The sequence below is a fragment of the Panthera pardus genome, unplaced genomic scaffold (genome assembly GCF_024362965.1).
Source record: "Panthera pardus isolate Hobbes unplaced genomic scaffold, ASM2436296v1 HiC_scaffold_11, whole genome shotgun sequence".
NCBI classification, from domain to species: Eukaryota; Metazoa; Chordata; class Mammalia; order Carnivora; family Felidae; genus Panthera; species Panthera pardus.
Window position 1 is genome coordinate 33,243,089 of NW_026526666.1, and position 15,000 is coordinate 33,258,088.

The 15,000-nt window shown below is 37.5% G+C and overlaps 1 protein-coding gene across 5 annotated transcripts in view; it reads right to left on the reverse strand.

Moving 5' to 3' along the window:
- LMO4 (LIM domain only 4) overlaps window positions 1–15,000 on the reverse strand; it is a 53,099-nt gene that overhangs the window by 26,100 nt on the left and 11,999 nt on the right. Inside the window, exon 4 of one of the 5 annotated variants that reach the window (XM_019414064.2) lies at window positions 6,315–10,442. The exons of the other annotated variants lie outside the window; for them this stretch is intronic. Within the exon in view, the coding sequence (XP_019269609.1) occupies window positions 10,434–10,442 (9 nt within the window). The 3' untranslated portion in view covers window positions 6,315–10,433. Of the gene's footprint in view, window positions 1–6,314; window positions 10,443–15,000 lie in introns of those variants that run through there. 5 annotated transcript variants of the gene reach the window in all.

The following is a 15,000-nucleotide window of genomic DNA, read 5'->3' on the forward strand; positions in this document are numbered from 1 at the left end:
CGACTGTCAGCTGGACCAGCTATTAACCGTACAGGGCAATTTCCCCAACCTTTCTTTGTCTGTTTCCATATGGGCAAAATGGATTCGTAAAATTGATTTTACAGGATTCTTATGAGAAATAAACGCGTTATTGCATGTAAAGGCTGAGCTCAATAATAGTTACTTCTCAATGAATTACCAGACAAGTAGCAAATGATAATTTCTTCTCCTTCCTCAAAGAGCCACAAAATGGGAAGTAAAGGTTAGTACCCTTTTGAAGGAAAGTGTATGGTCAGGAGGGCACTACAACTATTTTCATATGTAAATAATGACACCTAGATCAGTGTCTTCTTCCAAAGGCAATCAAACATTTTTAACATCTACAAGTTTGCTATGGTTTTAAATGTACAGTGTCAACTCCATTATCTGATAGTAGACTTGCCAGGCAGGGGATTAGCTGTGGTAAAGCTTTAATCCTACTATGCTTTCCCCTACAAGAGGCCAGGAGAGCCTGTTGATAAGGCTCTGGGGTCAGGTTCAGTTTTCCTAATACCTTGCTATATGACCTTGAACACGTTCTTTTACTTCTCCAAGTCCCTGCTCCCACAACTGCAAATGTAGGAGTAGTAACAGCTTCCTCAAGCTGTATGCTGGGGATGGCTTATAAAAGAAATTCATGGCCCATATAGAATTAATAGATGTTCATTTCTTTCCTGAGCTACCTTCCACCACCATTTGGTCCGAGTTTATGGAATTCCAAATGTTGTGTAACGTTTGCCTAACAAAAGCATTATTACCTTGCTTCCAAAAATTACATAATTGAAAACTTATATCCACACAGAAACCCGCACACAGATAATTACAGAGGCTTTATTCATAATTGCTGAAACTTGGAAGCAACCAAGATGTCCTTCAGTAGGTGAATGGATAAATAAACGGTGGTCCATCCAGACAATGGAATATTATTCACTGCTAAGAGGAAAAGAGCTACCGACCCATAAAAGCATGTAGAGGAACTTTAAATGTATATTACTAAGGAAAGAACCAATCTGAAAAGGCTACATACTATACCATTCCAACTACCTGACGTTCTGGAAAAGGCAAAACCATGGAGACAATAAAAAGATCAGTGGTTGCCGGGGTCTGTGGGGTAAGGGAGGGATGAACAGGCAGAGCACAGAGGATTTTTAGGGTGGTGAAAATAATGATGAATGCATGTCATTATACATTTGTCCAAACTCGTAGACTGTACAACAGCAAGAGTGAACCATAATGTAAACTATGGACTCTGGGTGATTATGATGTGTCAATGCAGGCTCATCAGCTGTAACAAATGTACCACTCTGGTGGGGGGTGTTGATAATGGAGGAGGCTATACACGTGTGGGGATATGGGGGAATCTCTGTACCTTCCTCTCAATTTTTCTGTGAACCTAAAACTGCTCAAAAAATACCTTTTTAACAAATAAAATAATTACATATTATATTCTAAACCAAAAATAAATTATTTGAGTGTAATCCATTGTTTTGAATTAATCTACAGTATTATTCCCCTTCATTCGAGAAGATGGGCAAGAGTTAGCTGTAATAGTTTTCAAAGTATAATTAACCCTTAAATTGGAGAGGTGACTACATTTTCCATTGTTTCAGGGTTTACAAGCCAAAAGATTGCCATCCCTAGAAATAAAGCACTTTTGCCTTCAAATGACTTATTTAATGCACTGTCAAATATAGCTGTTATTAGTAAATTCCTATTTAACAGATAGACAAAACAAGGTACTAAGATTAAATGACAGGCCCATGGCTAATATTTGATTGGAAAGACAAATGTAATCCTAGGTTCCCTTTGACTTCCCTTCAGGACTAAAATTAAATTCCAAGTATTTCCTGATTCCCAGTTTGATGCTTATTTCACAATAAGCATCAATAAGATGTTATTTATTACATGCTTTAAGATAAAAGGCATGAGTCCCTTCACCCTAAAAATCACAAAGCACAGAATACAAGGTAAATATCCCATCATTAATTTTCATAGCGTTCCCCTTAAGACAACAGTGAGTATTGCCTCCCCTTGGCTGATGCAGGAACCAAAGCTAAAAGAGATACACAAGGTGCCCACAGATACCCAAAGAATCAAAAAGAAAGCCCAGAATTACCTAGTTTTAGAATGGAATTGGACCACACACCTTCTGGAAGGTACACAGTTCTGTATAAGTCTCTAGGAATGTGGAAAAATCAAAGAACCTATTTTGGAGGGAGTTGAAGGGAATAGGGATAGTTTCGTAGAATGTTTAGCAGCAACCCTGAGCAGGTTGGTAGTGTTTGGGGAAATATTTTTTTAACTTAGTCACCCAATTCTCATCAAACCCAACCAACCAACTGCCTAACCCCGTTTTGTTTTGAAAAATAATGTCACAAATCTGTCCAGAGCTGGATAAAATGTACAGTAATGAGTTCATTAACATGCCATCTGCATGCAAAACAAGGGGATTCCAGAGGCAGAATCCTTTGGTGGGCCTGTTGGAAATCAAATTCTGGGCTAAAAAAAAATATATAAAGTACAACTTAGGGAGAAAAATACTACAGTTACACCTTTGCTTGGCTTATAGCAAAGACTGGCTTTCAAGAGTAACAAAGCCAGCCAGAATCTTTTCCCCGCTTTTTAAAAAAAAAATTCTAAAACACATTTTACTACTTAAAGAGGGTAAAAAAAAAAAAAAAAATTGCTTACAGCATGAGGTAACTGATGGAGTCGGTGAATTACACCCATCCCCAGGAAGAAAGACCTAGCTAAAAGCCTCAGTGTCAGAAATCCATTTAGGATTGCCTGTCCTTTGAAAATCAAGCCTGTTTATCTGCCTGATTCACTCAGTAACAAATCAAAAAACTCAAACCTGCCCCCTCCATCTCTTCCAGGCCCCACTGTTCCACTTCACTCAGAGAAGGGAAGGATTAGGTTTCCACGGGTTGTCGCTTTAACAAACCAGAGGCAATGTTTCTTGCCACAGTGGTACCCCAAACTTCATCAAGAACATTGGAGTCTGCTTTCATTCTGTTGCGATTTTCATTTCACCTCGGCTCTCCCTGACACACCTGTGAAGTGTCACCAAATGCTGTATCGCATCAACTTAAAAACTGCCAACGCTGCTAATGTCTGAAACCTCCTGATGTCACAGCCTTGCCCAGGCCCGCAGTACACAAAAACATAGCTTGAGTTTCACCACGCACAGTAACAGCATCCTGTATGTGTAGGGAAGAGGTTCTCGGTGGTGGTGGTGAAATAAGACAAACAAACCATATAAATGGGGTGGTGAGGGTGTTTGGGGAGCCCACTCAGCCTTCTTCCCAATCTGCAGCCAGATACTCCAGCCTCTTGATCCTCCCTTGAAGAGCGATTTATGTAAGTATTCCTTCCATTCTCCCTACTCCCTTTTTCTCGTGATAGAAATTTCCCCATAGCCTAGAATTTAAGAGAAAATACTTTATCTACTATAAATTCTATAAACATCTATGCCCACTTCCTGCCAACAACAAAAGAAAACAACACCAACAACAACAAAAAAAAACCTATCTGATAAACACCATGCAGGCTACTGCTTGCACTAGTTATGAATCTCTGGGTATGGAAGGCACTTGCTGAAAACCTGGAATGTACGTATGGTGGTTTTCAGTCTTACGATAGTAGCGTACCGACGCGGTTGAGTGCATGGGTCTTGCAGCCTCGCTATGTGGTGCAAATCCTGCCTATGCCTCGGTGACGGTACCAGACTCAATGTAGTGATTTTATGAGCGTGGGTCATAACATACACATAACAAATACATAGTATCTTGTTCTTTGCAATCAATATTCTGTAGTTTCGAATCTATTGTGTGCTGGTCTGCGCATATTTCTCAGGTCCTTACAGGATGTATGTACATTCATCCATGTCCAATGAGAAGGGTAATTTAGTCCTCAGACTGGAAAAAACATATATTGGCTAACCTAAGTCTCATTTTGCACACAGCAGAATAAAAGATTAAAAGAAAGCCTGCAGAGTCACTGGGCTGAGATACTCTATGAAATAACATATAGACACTATGGGCTTTGAGAACAGGTACTTTGGCACCAAAATGCACTAGTCAGGAACCTGAGCCAAAAAAAAAAAAAAAAAAAAAAAAAAAGTTTTTTTTTTTTTGCTTAGCCATTAGATTAACATCAAAATAACTTTATTATCTTGAGTAGAATTTTTTTATTTCATTAAATTGAGCAGAAATTTTTCCTTAGCTATTTTTTCTCTTTGTAATGAAGGCAGCTTGGATTTAATGGTGTGTGATAGTAATTTATTTACAAATTTTGATATCTTTTTGGATCCTAGCAATTAATGGGAAAATAGTACAGCCAACAAAATTTTAAAACTCAGCTCAGAATCATATTTGGATGTAATTAAAGGTATAATCTGTTCCATTTGAATACTTCAGTGCTCTTCCATCTTAAAAGAACACATATGAATAGCAGTTTTCACGATATAGCTATCTGCTTTGCACATCATGCTAGAACGTGTAAAAATTTTCTATAAAAATTGTTGTGTGTGTATATTACCTCTTTTATACTTATAGAAGTATGTGTTACTTTATAGAACTGAACCCATTGACCTGTTACTTGCCACAAATATTATCTGCAGACTTAAGACATAGTTCATCCAAACATGTTAAACATTTACAAATCTGTATAGGACATACTTAGATAGAGTCATCCATTTTGCTTTCCAGACTAATGTGATTACTAAAGCCTAGCTCTTTTTCCTCAGGAACAACTTGTAGGCAGAGTTGTTACCAATGATACTTAATTACTCATCATGAAGTAGTTGAGATTTGTCAAAACTGAAAAGAAATTTCTTTTAGAGTGAGGCTAAAAAATGTAGGCAATCTAACTGAGTTGGCATTCCAGGTTGGATACAGATAAAATGCGATAGATACTTCAGTTTTTTAAGGGAGGACAGAAACCTAGTTACGGCTCACAGAATAATCTGCATCATTGTTGCAGCCTAACAATTTATAACGAAATTGTACCAAATGGTACCAGTGGTCAAACAGCAGCTCTGGCAACTTTGAGCCTTAATGATAGTGCTCAGCCATATTGGAGTCTGAGGCATAAGGAAAGGGAATACCGATCCTGCCTTTATTTAAAATTCTGATGTTTTGTTCACCATAGATGTTTTTGCATTAATTTTATATTTACAAAATGTTGCACTATAACATTATCCTGATTACTGATTTTCTGGCACTCCCTTAAATTTTGCAGCAAAGAGTGCATTCACTTCACTCTCGTCCTGGCCCTGCTTACAAAGTCACCTCCCTGAAACTTCACGACCCCATCTGTAAAAACGAGGCAATAATCATCAAGATTACTGTAAGGACTGAGATGACGTGTGTAAGAACTTGTTAATCGTACATGTGAACATGTAAATACATTTACAAAGCACTATACAACTCCAAGATGAAGTTATTATATTATACAATCTATTTAAAGATGTAAGGTTTATGGAAAGCAGAAGTCCCATGATTGATGACAAAAATCTATCCCAGGCCTTAGAGGGATATGTGGTATTTAAGACACACCCATCGCTACCTAACCTTACTTAAATAAAGAAAAAGGTACACAATTACAGCCCAAGCAATTTCCTTTCCAGTTTTCATAATTAATCTTCATTTGTAAATTCAGTCTGTCTTCAGATTTTCTCTTTTCAGTTCCTAAAAGCATTCAGTTCAACGCAAATGAAAAATTAATTTAGGAAGAAACTGTTTTCCTCTTAAAAAAATAAAATCACAGCTCAAACAACACAGGTGAAAGCCTACGAATAGATGCACCGCATATGAAAATTATTTTTGAAAAAGTTGAGGACGTAAACCTTTTGATTCAAGGTAGGGGGATCTTTCTAGGCCCAAGGAAGGTGAGATGCCTCCTGTTCTCGTGAACTAATGATTGTTTCCAAGCTGGTTAGAATTCAGTGCTAATTGCATTTTAAAACACCACCTCTGATATCCTTTCCTCTCTCAGGATCTTACATCAATGTTTTGCATTTTCAATAAAACCTTTTGCGCTTCACCTTTTTTACTCAACAAATCCCGAACTTTGGATCAGCTGGAAGAATTTGGTTCAGAGGCTTTCCTTTCCCCAGCAGGTTTCGATCTGGTGGTGGGGATGCTAACACCTGGGAAAGGCTGTCTTGCCCCTGTTTCTGAGGGGAGAGAGACGACTAAAATAGGTATTTTGGTGGCTAAACTCAGGCTTGCCCATTCTAACACAGTCATTAAACAACTTTCTAGTGTCATTCAAAGAACTTATAACAGAATCAATTGATTTTCATCCTCTGCTTTATTAGTTGTGATTTAGGAGATAGAATGGCCCTGTTTACACAGCTGTAACATGTCAGGACCTGTAGTACATTATTGGCTCGAGGCCTCCGAGTTACAGTCCATTCTCAGCAGAATCAATCTGAACTCGCAAAACATTCCCTCTAGGAAACATGCACATATCTACTAGCATAAAGCACTTCTTGTACAACTGGAAATAGTATTCACTTGAGGTAAGTTGCAAGTTCACCTTCCAAAAATCAGCCCTGACTTGTCATTGCTCTCAGCATGTTCACGATGGGAGCAGAGGGCTACAAATGCCTCTTAACTAGATACCCAACATGGGTGAATGTGTTACACTTTGCTGCTAGTCGGGGCTCAGACTCTCCAAGTGGGAGTTGCTGGCTGTTTAACATGCGTTCAGAGCATTGCCAATCTAAAATGGCTGCTCAGTAATACTTTAATTGCAGTTTCATGGAAACAAATTGCTATTTAACTGCAATAAGCATTTCTGTGACTTGGCTGGACTGACAATAGGTGAGCCTTAGTAACAAAGTGACAACTAACATCAACTTGCAAAGGCTCTGTGTTTCCAACAGTCTCTCAAAGGGAGTCATAGGTGCACTAGCACCCAGGAGGTAATTCACAGGTGAAGGAGTCTTTGGACAACCTCTTCTCTCTTTAAATACAACTATTTAGGTTACAGGGAAACTCTTTATTAGTGCCTTGATATATAGCTCTTGGACTCACTGTTGTAGAATTTATTGGCCCTAAGAAAATATTTTATATAAATAGTAGTACACATTAGAATCTTACTCTATTGACATTTAAAGCCATTTAATTTAAGAGCTTCATTCTAGATGATTAGTTGTTTCAAATATCTGTTAATAAGAGCAAAAGAAAGAACTTAAATACAGTTAATAGTAAGAGGATGACAATTTCACAGGCTTCATTTTGGTGTGACAGTTTTCTCATTTTATATTTTATAAGACACTACAGTCCATGTTAAACTATTTCCTAATAAATCATGAAGAGCTGGAAATAGTTCCTCGTGGCAAACGATTTGGTTTAGAAAAGCTTCATCTGGGCTCTCCTGCCTTTCGGGGTGTGTAAATCTAACTAGACAGATAGGTTAAAAATATATATATAAAAAAAACAATAATAAAAAAAATAAAAAAACATTAAACCCTTTCAGAGGACAATCTTTTTACAAAATTGTTTCATTAGCAAGAGTGACAATTTGCATGATTGAGACATTTATATGTATCATAAACATTTTTTTTTAATCAGGAGTTCAGCAGGGCTCAGTAACATTTGCTTTTATTTAATTGCACTTGCTTGTAGGGATTGGGGGGCATCTTGCTCTATGATGTGGTTAATATTAAATAAGTCCTTTCAAAAGAATGGAGCACATCTCACTAACATCGCAAATGCAATGGATGAAAGGTGAACAAGCTCGTGGATTTTTTTTTTTTTTTTTTTTTTGTTCTAAGCCATGTTGGGGTTGGGGGAGGAACACAATCACCATTCACATCAGAATAAACCTGAGTGTTTTTAGGAGCTTTCTATCCACACAGAGCATCCCCATTAGAGCCGGGTTTTATTGTTTGAAATGCCTCTGGTTTCAAGAAAGTGTTTTACCTAAAGCAAGACTACTACTTAAATATGTTCTATTGTATATTCATAGCTCCATTAGTCCTTCTCCAATTTAGCACATCAAAGAGAAGGCTTCATCACTTGCATGTGGATTATACTAACATGAGTGACATTTGTAATCTTATAGGTCTGCAACTTAAGAAATGCTTTTAGAAGCTCGTTATTAAATATGCAGCAGTGCTTGAGGAACCAGCCATATAATAGTTCATTTAAAGTCTTTAATGACCTGAGCCCTCCACATCACCAAATGCCACACTGTATTACTTACTAAAAGTTATTAACTATCCCCTTTGAATTTCTGCACTATATGGGACATGAGTGCTTACGCCAAAAAGAATAGAGGGGATGCTGGTATTCTTATTAACACTCCCCCTTTCTATGCTGAAGAGTCCACATTCCTTTAAAGCAGCTTAAAGGGGGGGGGGGGATGTAAGAACCAGAACTAGTCCCTAGAAATTCCCCCAGGATTTAACTCAAACAGATACTGTTATGTCTGTGATTTTGTTCATTTTTTTTCTTGCATTTTCTTTTCATAAAGCTCTAATAGAACTATTCACTTTAACTCTCTACCTTTAAATTCTCCTACAGGAGATTCACAGGAGCTTTGCAGGTGGAGCAACTGATTTTTCCTCCTGGCCTGCAGTCTTTGAAAGCAGAAGATCCCAAAGGGAAACTGACTGCTGGTTGAAATGTACTGAACTGGACCTCTCTATGTAACCTGTTCTGAGAGGTCTACGTTGGGAGCTTTTTGGGAACAAGAGAAAATAAAACAAATGCCATTTTTAGAAAGAATATTTCAAGTAGCCTTATAAACACACCTGGTTTTTTTATGAACCTGTGATACAAACTGTACTGGAGATCTGCTCGCAAACCTGGCACAGCAGCCTCTTTGGTCTTTCCTAACACTGACCATGGGCCACCAAGTCCTTGGCCTACGCACGCTTTCCACAGGGCGCCACTGGGGTGCTGGGTCTGCTGCCCAGAACTAGCAACTAAATATCTCAAGATTACTACTAAGTGAAATCGAAATCCTACCCCAAACATATGGAAAGGCAGAGCGAGGAGCGTAAGAGCAAAACAAAATAAACAAATCATACAGCAGACCACAGGAGCCTAAAAGCTCACCAGGAAACGGTGGCTCCACCCACTGAAGTCGGCTGTCAGAGAGCTCTGGGTCCCTAACAACTAAGGAAACTTCAAAATGCGTACAGGTATGGCTTAGAAATGCTATTTCCTTCAAAAGCTATAAACTTGGTTAAGAGAACAAGACGGTTAGGCCACATTCTTTAGCATGCTTTTCGCCAATACCCAAGGCTTTCCTATTGAGAAAAATGAATCAACGGAATAGCTGAAGAATCAAACAAATATTTATATATAAACACAAAAGATTCACTGTGATATAGGAGAAGTGTAATGAAGTGCTTAAGTTACCAGAATATTCTGAACTTATAAAAAGGACTCCGTTAGAAACATTGCTTTGTAGCCCTGCCAAAAATGGCATGGTTAAGTAATTTGAAAAAAACCTTATTGGCCCAGAGCTAAATAAACACACACACCACACCTCCCTTGACCCTTAAGATTTAGAGTGAAGTTGGTATCAAACAAACAAAAACTACTAAATTTTTCCAAAATACAACGAAGAGAAAGAGCAGTGTTTAAATCCAAACTCCATCGAATATTTTTTCTTTTAAGTTTTTATTATTTAAATACACCATACTAGAGCAAATGTCTCTGAAAATATCACAAATAAAAGATTTTTTTCTTCATTCAGCAAATTAGAAGTAGGGGGAAATTTCTACACAGTAGCTGCTATGAGCCTGATTTTTTTTCCAATTTTTTTCTTTTTTTTTTTTTTCATTCTTTTTTTCTTTTCTTTGCCATGGAAGTAGCAACATTAGGACAAGAACACTTACATGCATACATACATTGTATTTTACAGAGATACAATAAAAGTGTTTGTGATAGAATATCACAAAAGCCACATCTCTTTCCTTTATCTCATGTTCAGTTTTGATTGAAACACATTTCCTTACAACACTTAAATATACAAAGAGCAAATAGAATGTTGTTAAGGTAAAACACAGGGTACAAACTCTGGCCAGTGCCCTGCTAATTGTTAATGAGGGTAGAAAGCAGATTTGAATGCTTCTTTTAATTAGCTTCATTAGTCATTTCCCTCCTCCCAAGCTCCCTCCCCCCCCAAAGATGTCCTCCGGTGGATCTTTTTTCATTTTCTCTACAGTCTCCCCATTAGCCCAGGTTCATGGAGTCCTTAATGTTCATATTCAGTCATTTTAATACACCAATAAATGCGGGAAGGGCAGTCAAGACTAAAGAAGGTGCAATGGCATGGAGCTGGCACTGGTGCTAGCTACAAAGGTGACCTGTCTACTGAAGACACATGGGATCCACCTGTGATGAACAAAGTCTGAGATGAAGGCACGCATTCTGCATTACTCTGACCTTTTAGCAGACCTGCAAGAAATAAAAACGGGCATCTTAGCTAAAATGCTAAATTTGAGATATTAAACTCAAACATGACTGCTTTTGTCTTCTCTGCATTCACTAATCTTCTTTTATTAGATTACTTTCCAACTGTGACTTGATGGAGGCTTTCTACGCTACTTACTCCGGCAGTGAAGAGCTAAAGCATAACGTTTTCTGCAGTTTCACTAGCAGAGAAAATGAGACAATAAACGGACTTTCGGAAAGTTTCTGGTATAAAGTTCTACAATGAATTGCTTAACCCTCTTAAAAGCAACTTTCTTTCTGAAAAGAATGAATTGCAACATCTTGCCTCAGTAATAGTCTCTTAAATGCACCTTCGGAGCCCAGTCCTCCCCAAGGAAGTTTTGGGCTAATGTGCTCAACCGCAGGACCTTTGGCAAGGTTACTTTGTGCCTCAGTTTCCTCATGGTTAAAGTGGGGATAATAAGGCTGTTACAAGGATTACATCATACGTATGGGGCACTTTCAACAGTGCCTGGCACATAATAAAAGCTAAACAAACACTGGTAATTATTATTCTGATATCCTCATATGATGTCTATTCATCCATGTCCTTCTCAACCTAAAGGTATGTTTGTACACGTGGGTGTATATAGCTATGTATACAGACAGATACAGATATAGGTTAGGTATATATATATCTATCTATCTATAGATAGATAGATAGATATCTATAGATATATATCTATCTATCTATAGATAGATAGATAGATATCTACATATGTATACACACACACACACACACACACATGCACATACCATACAAATATTCAGATACTACTTCTCCCTTAGTATTTCCTATCTGCTATGTCACTTACTATTACATAAATATTGTAAATACATGAATCAAACATGTAATGTGTTAATGACTTATGCTCAATTAAAAAACATAGTTCAATGGAAGTCTAACTTTAACGTCTAAGTTAGAAATGATAATCCACGCGGTCGTCAAATACAATCTGTTTGCAATTACCAAAATGAAATAATATATATTAGGTTTTTATGGTTTTTAAATGACATTTCGAGCTTCCCAGGAAGTTCTTGTTTCACCCTTTCCCTAACTTACTAAAAGCCTGAAGTCTATTAGGAACTGCAACCCCCCACTTCCAAGCTAATTAAAGTGGTGGAGGCTTAATTCCCCAGAGTGGAAGCTCAGTGTGAGAAAGGTAATTTGTCTGTCCAGAACAAAGATGCAGCAGCAGCCAGCGAGCATATTTAATAAATGAGCATCAAATGTCCTCTACGATGGACACACACAACACCAATTATGTAACTACAGGGACTACGAAGTGATATGTAAGCTAGAACACTTGCTAAATTTGCCTCCAACTAAAGAGACGTGAGCTTTTATTTTACTGAAAAGCACTGATAATTCTAGATGGAACCACCACTCTTGAGTGGAAGAAAGAATTCCATAGCAGGCAAAAATTAGCAAAAAAAAAAAAAAAAAAAAAAAAAAAAAAAAAAAAAGAGAGAGAAAGAAAAAAAAAATCAGCCACAATTTTGGATTGTATTTACAGAAGTCTCTAGAAGGCAATGTTTTCCTGAGGATAACCAAGCCTCCTTTAAATGGTAAAGGCTGTAAAATGTTGGTAGATCCTGAACACTAGTGGTCTGAGATTTCAGTCAAGACCCTGTAAGATTTATAAGCTTAAAATCATTTTTCTTAGAATATACCAAAGCCAATGATGCAGAACAACAACTTAAACTACACATCCCCGACACTGGCAACAAATTTCAGGAAAATAAAAGTTTAAAGGGACCAGCTGATGGGGACCTATACTTTCTATACAATTAGCTGCCTTTAAAGAAGGGGTGTATAAGTAATCAACTCATTACTTTTCAGCCAGAGGATGCTTGGGTATATTTATTATGCATCATGCACTAAAAACGTAATTGGTTCTGCGAATAGAAGGAAAACGGCCAAAATTAATGTCCAATTTTCCCTACCAAAAACATAGAGAATGAGGAGAGAGAAGAAAATAATAAAATGGAGCAGTTTGTCATTTCTCCCTATCTCCTCTCCTCCAGAAAAGAAACACCACAGGGTTTGGGAAAATAATTTTAAAGCATTCTCTAGGTCCAAAAAGCAGTTTATGTTCCACCAGGAAGTGTGTTTTCATTACCTCTTTCCCCCTTGCCCTCTCATTAATATCTCCCTGGACCACGTTCAGCTTGCCCAAAACCTTTATTTACAAAAACCGCCTTGTGAATTGACTGTGCTCATGGTGAGCTGAGCACCGAGGGCGAATATGTGAGACATTTATGCCAACAGGGAAATGTTCTTAATTAACATCATCCCCAAAACACAGCTTCTTACCTATGTCTGACAAGAACATATCCTTAAGTTATACTTCCCTATGCCTTTTAAGAGCTATTAATTTTTGAAGGCCACCACCTGTCTATTTGGCTTCCAACATTAAGGAAACATGTACCAGTTGGTTCCTACTGGTGCCCTACTACATCCTGTGACCCAAAATGAACATCTTCCCTCTCCCATCCTGCAAAAGGTGTGGTAAACAGAAGACTGATCTACAAGGCACAACACATACCATCTTGTAAACACGTCCGCCAAGTGTCTCTCCAGCCTTCCTCCCTAGCACCTCTGAATTTACGTCACCTTGCACCCGATAGGACAGTACCGTGAGATCTTGCTTGTATTTCCTACGTGCCCTTTGCACTACATTTTCCATCTTGTCTCCACATCCCTGAATTCTCACGATGCATGCTGGTTTAGTTGCAACAATCATTTTTTCTACTTAAGTCAGGGAAAGAAATGGTATAAAACCAGCAAACTTAGGATGTAATCTGCAGAAAAACTAGACTTTTTACATGGGAGGGGGTGGGGAAGAGATCAACCATGTTCTTCCTAGCACATTTCTTTTCTTCCTTTTTTTTAAAACTTTTTTTGGCTCTCAAGTATGACTGTAAATGGCTTTGCCTCTAAATTGAAAGGGGTATCTCAAAATATTTACGTGACTTATCCATCGTTCTTAACTCTGCCCTATAGATTCACTTCATTACAATTCAAACCATAAAAATCTAAGTATTTATATGGACTGGCATTCCTTAAAGAGGCTTGAAATGCCTCATCAATGGTGACTGGTTAATTTGAAATAAGAAATTAAGCTTCTATTTTTAAAACAGTATTCTAGGTAGCTTTCCATATCAGTAAGTCAAAAAAAAAGTGTTCAGATTCTCATGTATTAACATTTACTTAATAAAGAAACAGAAAATACATTTAAACTTATCCCATAAATTTGAGTAAGGGAAAATGATAAAAATCACCACTAAAATACGGCAGTATAATTTTAAACGGTTAAAAGTTTACAAATATTAGTCATTTTCCCCACACACAGCATTAAGAAATGCATTACAGAAGACAAAGAAGCCTAATATTTTTTCCTGAGACTTTTGAAGCTTGCTAAATTCCTATTTGCAGATAAATGTTGTTTTTTTTGTGATCCTTACAACAGACATTAATGAAGTTCCTATTGTAAATCCATAAAGAATTACCAAGTGAAGTGTGCACTTTTTGTTTCAATGCAATAACTCAGTGCTGTGTGATTGCCTGGGTTAATGATGAAAAAGTCAAACATACTATCAGAGCTGATGGAAAAATCTATCACCAATCTGAAATTAAAATTCATCTGTGGTCAATAAGATTTAATATCCATGCAAGTGGCGCTGTAAAGAGTAAATGAATCAATGTCATCAATACATAATCAGTATGAAATATGATGTGAATAAAATTATGCACACGAGTCATACATTTCACTCTTTTCTGGGCCAGTGTGGAATGAACAGTCTCTTAACTGAAGGTTGACAGTAATTGTTACAAATTAGGCACAGCAGTTATCAAAATGCACTCACTTGCATAGCTATAGGACTTATTAAGGAGATTAAAATAGATCTAAAACTATCCAGTACTGGGGGAGCTGGACAACTGTTGATCGCCATTTTTCCTCTGAAGTGATTTGAACAACTGTATAAAATTTCCTCACTTTTAACTCTGGTCCAAAAACTTTCCAGTTGAGGGTCAAGAATCGAGATACGTAATCTTTAATGGAGCTACTAGCGGCCCAGAGTGATTAGCAAAGACCCAGAACTGTGTTTTAAAAGTCGTAACTGATTCAAATTTTATGGTACTGCTGAGCAACAAAAACGCCCTCCTCTGAAACTACAGAAATGTTTGTAAAACTGCTTTTCTCAAAATGAACGCTCTGTAAACTGGGTTTGGAAGGCAGGTGTTCGGATTGCCATTACTAATGCAGAAATCATTCTTTCATGACAATGACATTTATTCCCTTTTCCTACCATAAATGTTTCTAATTTTCCTCCCACAATAACCTATTCACATCGTATTTCTGAATTTCAAAACTGTCAAGTGGGATAAACAACCGGTTATACGGAAGTTTTATGTTTGGACTTTGCATGTGATAATCCTCTGTTCAACACTGGGGAAGCTACAGATATAACTAAAAGTCAGGATCTTTCTCAATGACAAAAGGTTCACAATTTAATA